At 41.3% G+C, this 16,654-nt stretch overlaps 1 protein-coding gene across 4 annotated transcripts in view; it reads right to left on the bottom strand.

Moving 5' to 3' along the window:
- Window positions 1-13,984, bottom strand: part of gramd1a (GRAM domain containing 1A) — a 41,436-nt gene extending 27,452 nt beyond the window's left edge. Inside the window, exon 1 of one of the 4 annotated variants that reach the window (XM_080308576.1) lies at window positions 13,589-13,984. In XM_080308576.1, the coding sequence (XP_080164702.1) occupies window positions 13,589-13,704 (116 nt within the window). In that variant the 5' untranslated portion in view covers window positions 13,705-13,984. Of the gene's footprint in view, window positions 1-1,859; window positions 2,149-10,855; window positions 11,413-13,588 lie in introns of those variants that run through there. The other 3 variants (XM_080308574.1, XM_080308575.1, XM_080308577.1) reach the window with 3 other exon arrangements.
- Between the last annotated feature and the right edge of the window lie 2,670 nt (window positions 13,985-16,654).

The raw sequence follows: 16,654 nt of genomic DNA, 5'->3' as shown, positions 1-16,654 counted from the left end.
TAGCTGGAAATCAACAGACTTATGTCACTTCTGATCATCTGATAAGTCAATAAAAATCCCAAATAACACACATGTTGGTAGAGGGATATTCCCTGTGGGGACAAACAAATGCTATCTGCAGAACAAAGGTTTTAGTTATAACAAAGACAATAATCACATTTCCACATAACTCTTTTTTCAGCCAGTTGTATTAACTGGAGGAGTTTCAGTTACTGAAGAATAAAGTTGTCCAATCTAACAGGACATACAGTCCAATTAGATCAGGCAACTAAATGCTACATACGTGTGTTTTCTTTTTTTATCTGCTGCATGTTTTAAATTCAACAGATATTCAACAGCCAAAAAGCCCCAATCTGAGCCAAAAACAACTCTGTATGCACAGGCTAAACAATGCTGACTGCAAAATAGTTCAAAGGAACTGAGTCGTTCAAATTTGATAAATCTCTGTCTCAAACCGAAATCTGTGGGAGGATCCACAACTGGTGAAGATTGCTGTACAATTGAAACTTCCAAGATATAAAAAAAAGTAAAAAATTGACTGTTCTTATGTTTAGGCAAAGACTGAAATTACACGTCATATGTTAAAGCTTCAAAATAAGTGCCCTAAAAAGGCTCGAGATGGTTGCTGAGTGGGCAGAATTTGCTTTTAAAAGGATGTTTTTGATCAGAGCACCTGAGGAAATCTGTGCCTCTTTTACACCATCGTCATCTTTGATGATTAGTACTACGTTTTACCAGAAAGGAAGAGTTTCTATATCTATATGAGAATTTACTAGAGAACTGCTTCCTCTAAAATAATATAATATGTACTTTAAGTCAAGTATTATCAGCTGGCTAACATTTCTGAGACTCTTACTTTAACCAGTCACTGTGTACATATGCCTGCTTTAAGATGGATTTCTTAAGGTCAGGACGTCATACAGGAACGTGAGTTATTCCATTTTAACTGTGTATACATATGCACACTGTTAAAGCACTAATCATTTTAGCCACATTCTTCATATCCAAATATTTTAAAAAGATTGCCCTGCTTTTCAATACTGACACAGAAAAAAAGACTTGTAAGTTATGTGAAATATTTCCATTTATACCAAGTTAAGTAAAACTCTGGTATTGTAAAATAATATTTGCAATATGGTCAATAAGTGAAACGTATGTATGTATGTATATAAATCAGTCCATCCCTACCCTCCTTTGATTGTAATTATGCTTCAAAATATGCAACAGATACATTTTATATCTACATATATAGCACATATTATAAAGTTATGGCACTGTTTACAGTGCAAAACAAACAAACGGACTAAAAATATATATTTATATCCATCTAGACAGATATACACGCACACAAAGACACAAACCCCCCACAAACAGGTGAAAAACTAAAAAACTGATTAGATGAGAAATGGACAGCTCTTCTGTCCGGACCTCAGTCCATTCAAAGAAACCAACAAATGATATGCAGTCACTGGGCAGGGCTTGTACCCAGGAGGAGGGATTAGCTTAAATATTGTCCTCTATCCTGTCACCCATTAAATCCGACAGATGATCAGCTAATGTGCAGCTAGCACATGGAAAACAATCGGTCTGCTGAGCCCGTTTACGACCTAATAACCTGCCAGAGAAGCAAAGTCCAAGGAGAGGGGAAATATGCGAGACGTTTTCAGCTAAAGCAGCAGCCTGTGCACAGGATGGAGGCTGGGCGGATGGAGGGAGGGTGGGGGACCTGCGGGATGAAGCTATCAGCAGGCTGTTGCTGCGCTTCCGTGCTACCGGCGGGCTCTGCAGGATGCGACCTGTGTGGGTACGTAAAGCGGAGCATTGCACAGCAGCCATCCTCCCTCCTTTATGCCACTTACTCGAACATGTCATGAGGCGTTTGTGGTCCAGCTGATGGTCACAAACCCTCGCAGCAGGAATATGGCACCGGTGTTCCTGCTCGGAGTGTGCAGATGAAGCACGGCCGCTATCAGGGTTTTTCTTCTGCCGCGTTTCCTTCAATAAATCCGAATTAATTTCCCACCGGGGCCGACGCCCCTGCACCTCGCCGGTACCGGACACACACCGCTACTCCCTATGCCGACTGCAAGACCCGGTAACGGGCTGCCGTGTCTGCGTCCATCCGTAATCCTTTTGCAACTATAGGGGGAGGGTGGGGGAAGGTGGGGGAAGGAAGAGCAGGAGGAGGAGTAAGGGAGTGAGAGAAGGAGGGAGGGAGGAGGCTCCGTGTGTATTTTTTTTTGTAAACCGCTCAACTGATGGCATCGACAAGGATGAAAAGTCCGACTGAGCCGTTTCTACCTTAATGAAGTGGGCAGGGGCGTTTCAGGGTGGAGGGTGGCACACGGGGCAAGGACAAGGCATGGGGCCCCACAGGAATCAGCAGTAAATACACAACAAAGCTGGTCAAGTATTACAGAGGATATCAGCGAAAGGGAGAAAAACCAAAGAAACGAACTTCAACTTAACTGGATTTGTCTGAATTAAAATCTTAAAAAGAATCAATAAAACTTATTCAGAATAAATGCAGAATATAGTGAAGTACAAGTATAAAGAAACATGCAAATAGACAAGTATGTGAGGATACTTCAAGTAAAAGTGTATTAAAAGTCGTAGTTTGGTAAAGTATTTGCTTAATTCCACTACGAGCCCTATCAGAGCTCTCATCCAATGGGAGTCTTAAGTTTAACAGCACTTGAGTCCAAAGGCAGTGGTGGGAGGATCGGTGTCATGATATAACCCCCTCTGAGCACCTCTTTACAATGAAAAGGGTGAAAATCATGCTTCATCTCGATGAGGACGAAGTGGTTCCTCACAGTCAGCAGCTCGTTAAGTTTGAACATTTACTAACTCAGGTGAATTATTGACTTCTACAAGCATCCATGATGGATATCCAGGGGTGTGTCGCATGATCCCCACTAAAATACGACTAGGTTCTACTTCTACTCTACTTTATGTTCGATTCAAATACTGTACTTTATACCCAATTACGTTGCAATTTATTGTTTTGCAGATTTTAAAATATAAATGATTTAACATTTAAGTTAATACACATTTATAAATCAATTTTTAAAAAATCTGTAATAAGGCCTTTGTTCTGCATATAGAACACAGATTAAATATTCTGATTTCAGCTCATATTAACAAGCTTTGCTAACAAGCGCCATCCATAAAGTGCACGCGTGCATCACATGAGCAAATATATCTGCAAATTAGTACCAAGTCACAGCCTGCTAAAGCCCTAGGATCTCACTCAGCAAAACAGGCGCGCTGACTTTGTGCAGGTTAATAACTCACCTTGTGTCCAGTTATGAGGAGGGAAACTATCCACAAAGAGAAAAACTGCTTTGCTCTGTAGTAGGCTGTACTGTATTTTCACACATGAGTCCATGGGGATGGTCACTTTTGGAGCTAACCTCAAGGTTTGTTAGTTTGTGGGTCATTACCTATTAATGTGTTCAAGTATAGCATCTTGTAAAGCTACAAACACGACTCCAATGTGGCTAGCTTTGACAGTACAGAGGCCACGTCTGCCTGTAGTGAGTCCACCTGGCCAAAGTCCAGAGCCCACCCAATCCTTTAACCCTCAGGCTCTCTGTCCATCCCTCTGGATTACAGTCCACATCATAATCCACACTGGCCTGAGCTAGGCCCACATTTCCACTATTCTGTCTCCCTGTGTGTAATCTGCTTTTCTGAGGTTCACCCACAGATGGCTCATACTCATGTCAGAGTCTCATGCACCAAGCGGGTAATGTGTAAGGCCAGATGAATGCACCGTAAAAGAGCAGCCAAACAAAGAGCTGCTTACTTTAAACCTCAGAGCCTGTGAGGGTACATGCTGTAACACAAACCAAAGAATACAACTGCAAAAGCTAATTAACAACTCCAGGTTAAAGCAGTGACAGTGCGATTATCAGGGCCAGTAGTCAGCATTTTTCTCCCCATCAGTGATGTTATTTCCTTTGTTTCATGCAGTGAAGGTATAGTAACAGGTAAACATCACAATCATCTCTGCTGAAGTATTAGCACCATGATTGTGCATGACTTCATTTCACTGACATGCATGCAGTATTTCCCCCGCTATACTGCAGCCACATACAGTTATAATGAGGCTACAGCTATGGATAAAAGCCTTTCAGTCAAGCTGCAAGAAGACTGGCATTTTCATACTGCTCTTCTTACTGACTCACAGCACCTTAGACTACAAACCACATTCACAGAGCACTTAACCTATATACATTAAGCCCTCCATGCAGCTGACATTCAGGGCAAATCTAGAATTATGGATTCAACATGCAGGTCTTTAAATGTCTGTTTCTAAGGAAACAAGAAGCCCAACCCATCAACGCAAATGGGGAGGAAGCTTGATAGTGGCTAAAGCTACGCTAATGGCAAAACGGCAGGCATGCTAGTAGTTAACAACACAGACCGAATAAAACACAGACATGGCTTCTGGGTCTAAAAGATGAAGCCCACTATGCCTCATGGTGGGAAATTAGCATAGAGCAAATAAAAGATTCTGACATGTCATTAAAAAAAAAACATTAAAGGAAACATTTCTAATACATTTGCATGGAAAAATATTAGAACAATGACAGTTATTACTTCATATGACGACACAGTCCGATATATAAATCATCAGCACTGAAGCAGCATTGCTTATGAATGAGTTCTGCTCCCCTTTCCTGTTTAAATAAATACGATGTCAATTACAGAAGCAAAGTTTCCTCTTGCTCAAAGACACCACACATGTATTGTTTTATTCCAAATGTCAGTCAGCAGCCTCACTGATTACTACTAATGCTGGTTAAAGTTGACATGAGGTCCTGCCCAGTAAAAGTGAGTAACTCTAAAACAATTCCTAAAACCAGCAACAAATGAATATACGCAGTGTGATCCAGAAGAGCTGCACTCATGCGGTGACTAACATGAGTCACGTGTTATTATCAGTTAATACCATACAGCGAGTGATTATGCTCACATTATAGGGCTGAACATCATGTTAGTATATGACTCCTCTCTTAGAACGAGCATGTACGCACTTGTACGAAGAGGAAACAGAGCTGCTGAACTTTAACCTACACCATGAAATGAAACTGATGGAGTGCACTCTTGTACTGATTACTCTACACATAAAACATTGACACAACAAACCTCAGACTGTGTCCTCTGCAAAACAACACCAGAAGACAAGAACAGCTTTAAAGTGGTGGTCCATCAGACCCGCCCCTCCCTGAGCCTGGTTCTGCCGGAGGGTTCTTCCTGTTAAAAGGGAGTTTTTCCTTCCCACTGTTGCCAAAGTGCTTGGTCACAGCGGGTCATATGATTGTTGGGTTTTTTTCTGTTGTATTACTGAAGGGTCCACTTCATAATATAGAGCATCTTTTGTGTTATTATTATTAGACATTATATGTATTATTTCAGATATTTCATATTTTAAATTTATTTAATTTACATTTATGATTCTATTCTATTATTAAATCTTACATCTCGAACAGCTGAGTCACAGTTTAGTCCAAGAAAACTGTTCTCAGTCATGCTGCTGTTTTTCCTCAGTGTCAGTTCACATCATGGTGCTCCATTATCAATCTGATTTGATAATTCAACGTGATATTTGACAATAGGGCTGCCACAAACGATTATTTTGATAGTCGACTAGTCACCGATTATTTTTGCGATTAGTCGACTAATCACATCATCATCCATTGGACATACAGCGTACAGCTTATTGCACCAGCAGCATCTGCTCTTATATAACTATCATTAGCTTACAGCTTTAAGTGTTTCAGGTCTGTGCTAATTAAAAATAAAGACAAGATGATAGTTTATTAAAGTTTAATGAAGTTTGCAGATTGTTTCGGTGAAGTTTAATAAACTCCTTGCTATCTAAAATATAACAGGACACCGGAGTAAACTCTCGAGCATCTCACACTTCTGATAATCAGCTGTCTGCTTGACGTTTATTCAGCTGTGTAAAAACTATAACTTTAATCTCAGCCAAACCGATTTACTCAGGAACAAATAAAATACTAAAAAAAAGCCAAACAATAACATTTTAAGCTAAGTGACGGCAGTGGGTTTGAAAACGATCTGCTGGGAGTCCGGTGTTCTCACGGCTCTAGTTAGCCTAGCCCCCGGCTAGCTATCGAGCTAGTGGGTAACAGACGTCTCCGAAAACGTCGGAGCGCTTTTGAAAATATGCGGTGTCCTGCTAAACTGAGCCGATATTTGAGGTTTACACAGCTACATTCTCGCCTGAAAACATGTTAAACGTTTATTTTGTGACCCGGAAAGAATAATAAGAGTAATATAAAAACTAACTAGCTGCCGCCATTGTTGACAACAGAGCTGGGCTGCGCTATGAATTCTGGGACGGAGCTACTTCTTCTTCTTCGGGGTTTAACGGCAGCTGGCATCCTTGTACATGCAGTGCTGCCATCTTCTGTTTCAGTCCGTTATTACACTCTTAAATCCTGCTACTTATTCCTGCGTCTTTTGTGATCTTACAAAGCTTCAAACGACGCGTCGACTATTAAATCAGTCGTCGACGATTTTGATAGTCGACGTAATCGTGACTAGTCGACTAATCGTGGCAGCCCTATTTGACAACTCACTGCAGACACATCCCAACCTGAATAAACTACAAATCTGTGGGAAACATGCAAATGTTGTGACAACTCTGAAACCTGTGCAGCCCCAGTTTCACCAAACATTATTTAAACCAAATGTTTTCTTTTCCATTTAAGCTCCACAAACATTTGCTTTCACCATTAAAAAACCCTCCCTAATCCTCGCTGGCCGGGTCAGCTGTGAACATTAAAAATCATTAATATGCTGCAGAACAATATAAGTAGGTCAATAAAAGGAGGCGCTGATGAAGAGGACAAGGGCACAGCTGTTCATGTGCATGCCCTCAGAAGCCCACTGCAGTGATCCACACATCCCTCATCTGATTGGGCTCACATGACATCATCAGACCAGGAACTCGCTCCCATTGGCTGGAGGTGATGTCATCATTCCGAGGAACAGATAAAGAGTGCAGGAACCCGCCTCTGGTCCTTGTGCCTGACTCAGCTCCGCTTTTCCTTCAGAGGTGGTCTCATTTTCTTTGTTTACAGTTTACATAACCCGGGTTCTGTCCTCAAAGTCACACCATCCTCTCAGGTCATCTGGAGCAGTGATGTTGATGTTTAAATACAGGGTACAGTCTTTGCTTTATCACTGCGATCCTGCCATCTGACTGCTTCTAGGTTTTTGTTTTTTTAAATTTGACATCATAGCATACTTGGACTCAATCAGGATTTTAACAGGTAATCTGCAAAAACAAATGACTGGTATGGTATGTGGGAGGAAAGAAAAGCTAAGATAAAAACACTCCCATGTTAATAAAAGAAGTTGTGTTGTAATGAGTTTTTAGTCAAAACGGGAGGATTTCTTAGACATGTGTCGCATAAAAGCTTTTCAGCTATAAATAAATACCGTAATTGTCGGGCTATAAGCCGCTACTTTTTGCACAAGCTTTGAACCCTGCGGCTTTTAGTCAGGTGCGGCTTTTCTATGGATTTTCCATGATTTTTGTGATATCGTAAGACGATTTGTTTTGTTTGTTCCGCTGTTGTACGGCACTACGTTGCCTGGCGGAAGGATCGAGGTTCAAGAGTGGTATGTTAGTCACATGTCCGTCCGCCAGGCAACGTAGTGCCGTACGAAGTAGCGCGAAAAACAAACTTCAAAGTAGCGCTACGCATTCAGCAGGAGGCGTGGATGACGAGCGGCGATAAACTTGCGAAAAGCAAGTTATGCCCAACTCCACCGGTGGATTCTGACATCGTGGAAAAGTGCGAAAACATCCACGATCACCAACGGATTTTGAAGGGCTGGACTGCTGCATGATGGAGAGGAGGACACCGCCACGGCCCTTCTGAGGGTGTTCGACTCTGACACTGACAACGAGGATTTCTTTGGTTTTGAAAGTGACAACGAAGGAGAGAAGCGGAGAGTGGATGACGAAGCCATCCTGAGCCTGTTCGTTTCCGACATTGGAAAAGAGGACTTTGGTGGTTTTAGAGCGCAGGAAGAAGAGAAAGATGGTGAATGACTGACTTTTCTTCTCCGTGTCACTTCACCTGAGCCTAAAAGGTAGTCCGAATCTATTTTTCTGGTGTGCTGTAGGTTACTGTTATGTACTACATGTGCAAATATGTACCCATAACTTGTTTTTCAAAATATTAATAAAAGGGGTGTGTCTCCAAACAGCCATCTCTTTCCTGACAATTCGCTTTGTGCATATTCTCTTACATATGATAAGTCAACATTGAAACACCTGCGGCTTTTAGTCAGGTGCGGCTAATGTATGTACAAAACAGGATTTTCCCCTGATTTTAGCTTGTGCGGCTAATATTCAGGTGCGCTTTGTAGTCTGGGAAATACGGTACATATAATTAGAAATTGGGAGGAAAATAAATAGAGAATTATGTAGATTCTGTCACGAGGTACAGGAATCATATCTCCAGTTATTTTGGCATCATAAGGCTATATTGTTGTTGGTCTATAAAGGTGAAAAGTACATTTCCTCTCATAATTCATCATTTTAAAGTTGTCCTGTAACTAAATTACAAATACATCCTTAATCAATCACACTGCCCAAACAAGCTCATCCCTTTATAAACGGTTTAAATTTTACTTGAACCTGGAGTAACCAGATCTGACCCTTTCTGCTCCTCTGGGAGATTCCAGGAAGAAGAGGCTGTGAACTTTAACCCCCACCCGCATAATTCTGTTCAAACTCTGAACAATCATTTATAGCATTTTCTTAGAGCCATTGCCACAGCACTGATTATGGTTTTTACGCAGAGAAGAGGAAAAACAACCAGTGGGAAACTCCGCGGGAACAGAGGCACAGCACAGCAGCCACATGCAGAGAGCAGTGGTGGACTAATGAGCTTCTGCGTGGAATCAAACTACTAAACATGTTAAAACATAAAGCACAATCACACCCAGGACACAGCTTTCTTTAGGTGAGGTTCAGACGCTGTTACACACAGAATCCTTTGTAATGCAGTAAAGGTAAAAACAATAAAAAAAAACAACCCTGCAGTTATGAAATGTTTATTTGCCTGGAGACACAAAATTGTTATTTTCTTAAAGAATAAAAAAGGAAACTTCATTTACTTTCAGCTTAAACACAAACTTTCCTTGAGCTTTTTTTTTTTTAAATAAATTGTAGAAAGGTGAGATGACAACTCTTTAATCAAAATATATTTAAAGCTATGATTGAACATTTAAATACAGAATCATGAAAAAGGAGCTTGCCTAAGTAATATCAAGCTTTGCAGAAGCACACCGGACCCGACTTGCTTCAGTCGAATGTGCTGCAGCTGGTTTCTGACAGGTTAGAGATTCAAGATTCAAAGTGTTTATTGTCATGCGTCACAAGAGAAAAAGGCATTTCTCTGTGCAATGAAATTCTTGTGCTGTCCACCCACAGATCCCGATTAATATATAGAATAAAAATACAAATAGTACAAATAAATAAATGATGACAGAAAAAGAGGCAAAAATATGGATATTGAAACAGATGTGTGCAAAAGAGCTAAAGCAGAATATGCTGGCTTAATATGTAAGATGACCTGATGTGCAATATATATATTTTATTACTGTTCAAAAAAATAGTTATAAAGAGTTAATGCACAGATGTTGAAATGAGCTGCACAGCTGCACGCAGAGACTGACTCCAAACCCTGACGAAACAGTTTCACTGACACGAAATGTAATGCCACCATCACAAGATAACGCATCCTCAGGTTTACTTGTGAACATAATCTCTTCATCTCTTCAGAGGAAAAAGTGCTGCTTAGATAAGTACAGGGTGGGCCATTTATATGGATACACGGTAATAACATGGGAATGGTTGGTGATATTAAAGTCCTGTTTGTGGCACATTATATCACATATACTAAATGGCCTGCATTTATATAGCGCTTTTCTAGTCCATAGGACCCCAAAGCACTTTACACTACATTCAGTCATCCACCCATTCACACACACATTCACACACTGGCGATAGCAAGCTACATTGTAGCCACAGCTGCCCTGGGGCGCACTGACAGAGGCGAGGCTGCCGGACACAGGCGCCACCGGGCCCTCTGACCACCACCAGTAGGCAAACACGGGGTTAGTATCTTGCCCAAGGATATTTGGCATGCAGCCAGGATGCAGCCTGGGATCGAACCACCGACCTTCTGATTAGTGGCTGACCTGCTCTGCCACCTGAGCTACAGCCACCCAAATAAGCTTTACGAGAAGGCCCACACCTATTTTTACATATAAAGGAAAAACCCTGGATATACAGCTCAGTTCTTCTCTTTTTCCTCCTCCTTAACTGTACGAACTTTGGCTATATGTCATACAAATAAAAAAAGAAAGAAAAACTTTTCATCCTGTCCTCACTAGCTTTAGGTAATTACCTTCACCCTAATCCAAAATAGCTGCTCTCGTGTAGTTTCAGAGAGAAAAATATGACTGAGAGCGTCATGTGCTTTTTATCTCTCACCAAATGTGCACAGATGAGAGGCTGCACAGCTCGTGTGAGTCACCGCCGTCTCAGCGGGCCTGAATGCAAATCGGCTGATGTTTTTACACAGCGGTAAGCACAGAATACCCAGGAGGCTGCTGAACACGGTGCGGACGCTCTGTTCTGACCTCCTGAACTTTATGTGCTGCGAGATAAGAAAGAACCTTCACTTGAATCACTGAAGGTAAAAAGAAAAGCTTGAGTTTGGCCTGTGCCATGAGGAGCAGATAAACTGTAGATAAAAACAAATAAATCACTGACTGAATCCAGCACACTAACCTGCAGCGGTCTCCGTCAGAGTCCCTGCTGAGCAGGCTCCTGAGGGACCAACGAGAGCGGCGGCTGGGTGACGGACTACGAGACCAGGAGCGAGACGGCGGTATGAGGAGGTCATGTGACGGACTGTCCCGACCTTGCTTCGCTGTCCCCATCTCAGTAACCAAAGAGGGCGAGGGACTCCGATGTTGAACAGCTCCCCTCTCTGTGGACGACTGTATCACGATTTGTGGAGTTTTGCCCCATTGCGGCTTATAAGCACAGCCTTGCTCTTCCTGTTTCCGCCTTTTGGTTCTTGTCCTACTACGGTGGGAGCCACGGGGTCGGTCGGAGTGCAGGGATCTGGGACTAGGCGAACAAGACCAGGACTCTGTGTCCGAGGACGGCGGGAGGACGGTCAGCATTGGGACGGGGATGGGCTGAGCCAGAGTCATGCCCTCTGGTCTTGCAGGAGGGGACATCGTCATCTTTTGAGCTTTTCAGTCAAGGCCATCAAGAAGGACGAGCATTTAAAACCGACCACGTGTCGGCCACAGACAGCAACTTATTGATTACGCACCATGTTTCCTGTGAATTTAACAGATTTTCTTCTGAAGGTGCTGGTCAACTTCTCCTGAAGTGGTAAAAAAGGCAAAACAGCTCTCAAGTGAACAGGTTTGAGGGTTTCTTGCAGAGAAAAAATACGCAGCAGAAAACTTGTTGGCAGTCTCAGTTTCAGTTCTTCAACCAATCCACTTCCCGCTGTCCAGTCTGTACATATATGCTGGCAACGAGAGGCTAAAACGCTCTGCGATCCTCCCACTTCTGTGTTCAGCTTAGAAGTCTCACTCTTTTGAGTTTAGGCAGACTTTCCTGAGATAAGGAGCCTCAGAGAAAAACATAGCACTGTCTGGAAGGAGCCACCTGAGGAGCAACAAGAGCAGAAACCTGGCGTTCAAAACGCTGGCCTGCCTGGACCTGACCACAGCTATCATAAATCTGCTTCCTCACATACAAGTTGTTAAAGTGATGGTTTAACTGATTACAGACATTTCTGTCAGACAGCAATGATTATCAGAAGACTGATCAATAGAATTCATCTGTAATGAGCTAATTTATGTTTGACTATTTTTGGATCATTTAAAGAAATTCTCCCTTCAAGAAACTCTGAAATAGCCAAAACTGGGTGAATGTTGGGGCTTTCAGATAACAGCCACTAATTAAAGCTTCAAGAGACCAATTTTTAAAACGCAGCTGCTCCAGAACAGATACGCAACCTTTATGATCAAACAAGCCAAATAGGGGTAAATTAGCCGATAAACATTACTGATCGGTGTAAATGTTGTTTTATTTGTGAATTAACAAGAGATCCAAAAACCCCGAAAGAGCCTTTGTTGATTTAAAAGGGTTGATTTCAAGCGCAATGCCCCCTCCCTGCTCAGTTTTATTTGCTTTAGGTTTGAAACATTAAGAGATGCTGGAGTTTTATATCCTGCAGCCATAACTGTTCAATGGATCCTGTGGAAACATAAAATAAATAGCTAATAACAGCTACCACCTATATACCTCAAAGACGCCTCAACTCATAGTAAACTTTCAGTTTTCTAAGATTGTAAATTGAGAAAAAAAAATTGAATTTTTTTGTCAGAAAAGTTATACACCAGGGAACATTCAACTACCTTTTTTCCGATATGGTTCAATTGACTTATACCTCAAGCAGAATTATGTTTACTAAATGGGCAGAAATAACAGCAACAACCCCACACTTCTTTTCAGTATGAGACACAAACACAAACTTTGGAAAATCTGTGGCTGGTATCAAGGCCCAGCTGGCACTGCCAAGGCCAACACTATCCGAAAACACAGTGCAGACGGGTCCTCCAACAGAGAATCACTTTGTAATTGCTTGTGCATCATTTTTTGTTAAAGTTTCTTGTGTTTACAAACTGAAACGACATTGTGCAAAACCCAGAATGTGTGTTAGTTTCAGTCTTTGGTTAAATTTGTTATCACAGCCCACCTGGTGAGGCTTTGGTGCAGATGTTTATAGAGATTTTGGAGGTCAACACTCCTGCCTTCAAAACTGCTGTGTGTTTATATGTTTTTGTAATAACTATTGTGAACTTCTTAAAATCATGATCCTCATAAATACTCTCTGCATTAGAGCAAAAACACTAAAGCTACACTGACACCAATGAAACATAATCATAACATTTTCAAACAGTGAAACGAGGAAATCCACTCTGCAAACTGAATAAAATAATATTAGCAAACGCGAAGCTACGATAACTCTGATAACTCCGTGTGTTACGATAACCTGTGTGTGTGTGTGTCCATTGTTTGCCTTCAAAGCGTGAACTTCCAAGGCTAGGGCCCCGGCACGTCTGACAGTATTTGATGTGATCTGTTTGAACAAGAACAATCTTGGCACAGACTTGTTTGCCCAGAGTAATCCAGCCACCGTGATCCCCGTGCACACACGAGCGAGCCTTATCTGTCCCCGCCGTGAAACGAAGCTCCTCCGACTGCACCAACAAACACACCGACTACAGCCGAGTCAGACGCACTAGCTCTGCGGTTTAAACTGTGCAAAAGTCTGCTGCTCGGTTCGTCGCGGTGCAGAAAATAACCACTTGAAAGATTTCCGACCTCCTGCCACCCGTTAAACAGCCGCAGCGCAAAGAAAGACCACCGAGGCGCAAAGAAGAACCAAGAACAACAAACTTTTAGAGCCTTAAAAGTCCGTAGAAGTCCTACCTCCCATTGGACGAGTTTCCTCCGTTTCTGTTATCCTGTTCGGCCTCGAAAACCAGCCGGGCCACGGTGCGGGACGTGATGTTAAAATCCACTTTCTCACAGGAACACATCAACATGCTTCGGATGCACAGAGAGGCATCAGCCGGCCGGCTCCAGCTAACTGTTAGCCCCTTTAGCCAGCTAACCTTAAACACAGACCCGAGCTCTGAAGGCCACGACAATGATGCAGCACAGAAAGTTCCACTTACGCCTCCTCCATTTCACTTTTTTAAAAACACACCCTCCCTCACCCTGTTCTTAAAATGAATTCAAAGATAAAGACCAAAGTTAGCTCAGCACTGGAACCAAACTAACTCGCTATTGAAGTAACAGACAAAGCGTTTTTTGTCGAAAAGTGAAAAGGACGAGACCAGGGCGACCAGCTTAGTGCGCGGGGGGGAGCTGTGCTAAACCTCATCAATAAAACACAACTCCTGCTGTCTTTTTCATAAATAAACACACAAAACACACACAAAAATGTTTAAGTCTATATGTTATGATTAAATGAATTTTTCGATGTATGTGCACATACACACACATCTAACAGCCAAACGAAACGAACCCCCCACGGACAAACTTTGTGGTACGATCCGAGGAAAATAACTGTCCTGACGATGTGTGGCGAGAAGAAGAGTGTTTACATCAAACAAACGAAACCTGCTGAGAACTGGTTTTCAGTTTAGCTTCCATCAGCTTTAACCTTCGCATTATTCACTTCTGTCACCTCCAGCTGGGTCTCTATGACGCGGAGGCTCTTTTACTTCCAGGACAAGAAAAAAATAAAGTAAAAATAAATTCGGTGATGTCACAACAGCAGAGGTTCTGGGCAGCAGGTATCAGACCCGGTGGGAAATCCAAAGATTTGGCTTAATTTCAGAGTTTGTTTGAAGGGAGCAAATCTTAACCACCGCTGATGCAAAGGAGCATAGCGACCTCTTGTGTTTAAAGAGGCCTACTGCAACAACTAGTAACCCCACGCGCTGGAAATACTGCGTGTCCGTGGGTCCCTATTAAGTGAATAACAGTCATTTAAGAAATAAGAGTGTGATTGACATCTCACCTGCTTCCGCTTGCAGAAGCATCATTTGTAGGAAGGATGCAGTCTTTGGGCGATAGGTATACCAGGTCACCTGGTCTGCAGTGGAGAATAAAAGCAAACCCAAATAATGCAAATGCATAACTGTAGACGAGGTTTTGTTTGAAATTCATTTATTATATTAAAATGCCATTTTAAAGGAACGGCATAGCAGTTTACACTTTACAGTTACAGAATTAAAAAATACAGTTTTTATCTAATCTTAATAAAGGTCAAGAAGCCACATTATAAAGTAAGTGGTGGCGTATGTACACCTCACCCAGGACATTATTTATGTAACAGAAAAAACAAAATTCAGTGAGAATCTCGGGTATTCTGTATCATTTTCGAAAGAAATAATTATTTTCCATTTTCCCGTGTAATATTATCACTACTGAGACAGGATTTATCAGTCTGTGCTCATATTGCTTAAACATTTAAACAAAGTAACAGTTTAAGTGTGGATTCATTCATATTTTTCATGCTCATAATCTTTATTTTGACTGTAATGTCTTAATGAGAATTGGTGTAATTAAGATCTGCAAATATGAACTAAACCTTTCACCAGAAGGGGCAGCATTTTGAAACGTTTTCAGAAGCAACATGTTCTCATCCTAAAACATAACATATCAACGCTATGTGACAAATCATCGGGATAGTACGCTTTTGGAGGTATGAGAGTGAATCTAGACATGTACATTTATTTTACATTCTGATCATGAATCGCTTTGGAACACACTATCTGATATGGTTAAGGTTAGTGTTAGCGCTGGAATAGACGGCTGGAGCGTTACCGCTGTTGGATTCCATCCACAATCGTACCATAGGGATGCGGAAGGTTACATTTCGCGTTACTACGATACGCCTCGGGATGTAACAAATCATTGGTATGTTACGTGTTGGGAATGAGAATGGATGGATTTCAAAAGAAAATAGCCCTGAACTCGTTTCCTGTGAATTTGAATAAATTCCTTTTTACTTGTTAGGTTAAATAACGGGGTACATCAACTTTGTGCTCCATCTTCTGGTATAAAGTGAAAGTGGTATTGCATTAAAGTACAGTTCAAGTTCAGTTGATAGCGATGAAGTCATAGCTGTAGATGTTTCTTCTTATTCGGTTCATCGTTTTAGTGAATTCTGTAAGGTTTTAAATTATTTTATGAAAAGACTAATGCAGAATGTTTAAGATCAATTTGCGATCTTACACATGAGAAGAAAAAAAACCCCTCATAGTTGCAGTGGGGTTTTTTCTGCCTCCTCCATCAGGCAGAGGTATTCATGCAGGCAAAAAGAGATTCAGAGGTGGCATGAAATCATAATTCTCATTTTTGGTAGCAATAAAAGAATTTGTTGTTGAAGAAAAATCGACCTGTCATAGTTATATACATCTTTAATGTTTCCCAAGAATCGCCATTGAAATCTGCACCTGTTAATGTACAGGCATGTACAGACATACAGAGAAGCTTTAATTATTGTGACATCATTGGGTCACAAGAAGATGCAATATACTTTATTGATCCCCCAAGTTTTGAAGTTTCTGTGTTAAATAGCAGCTAAATAGTTATCAAATAGCTCCATAAAATAAAAAATACGATGCTCAGACAAACTAATTTAACAAGGTCACAAATACAAGACAAAAACAGCACATTTAAACTGGAAAAACCAAAATCAAATAAAGGAGCTCAGTGATCATCTAAATAAGATCAATCTCTGTGTGTTGTGGTTTGTGTGGAAACGATTTGTGTGTCTCTCAAGGTTTTTACAGTTTTAGGTGTTTTGCATGCAAAGTTTAACTTTATCATATTTACAACCTATATTTGAGATTTTATTGATCTGTCACTATACCGGACTTTCTAAAAGTCCATATTTACATAGCTGTTCTTGCACTTCAGCAGCTCAACCACGTTATGAAACAGAGACATTTGTAGTCCTTTGAGGAGAAAAACTCATAT

Source organism: Astatotilapia calliptera, chromosome 11 (genome assembly GCF_964374335.1).
Source record: "Astatotilapia calliptera chromosome 11, fAstCal68.1, whole genome shotgun sequence".
NCBI lineage: Eukaryota > Metazoa > Chordata > Actinopteri > Cichliformes > Cichlidae > Astatotilapia > Astatotilapia calliptera.
This window is presented reverse-complemented; position numbering and strand designations above follow the sequence as displayed.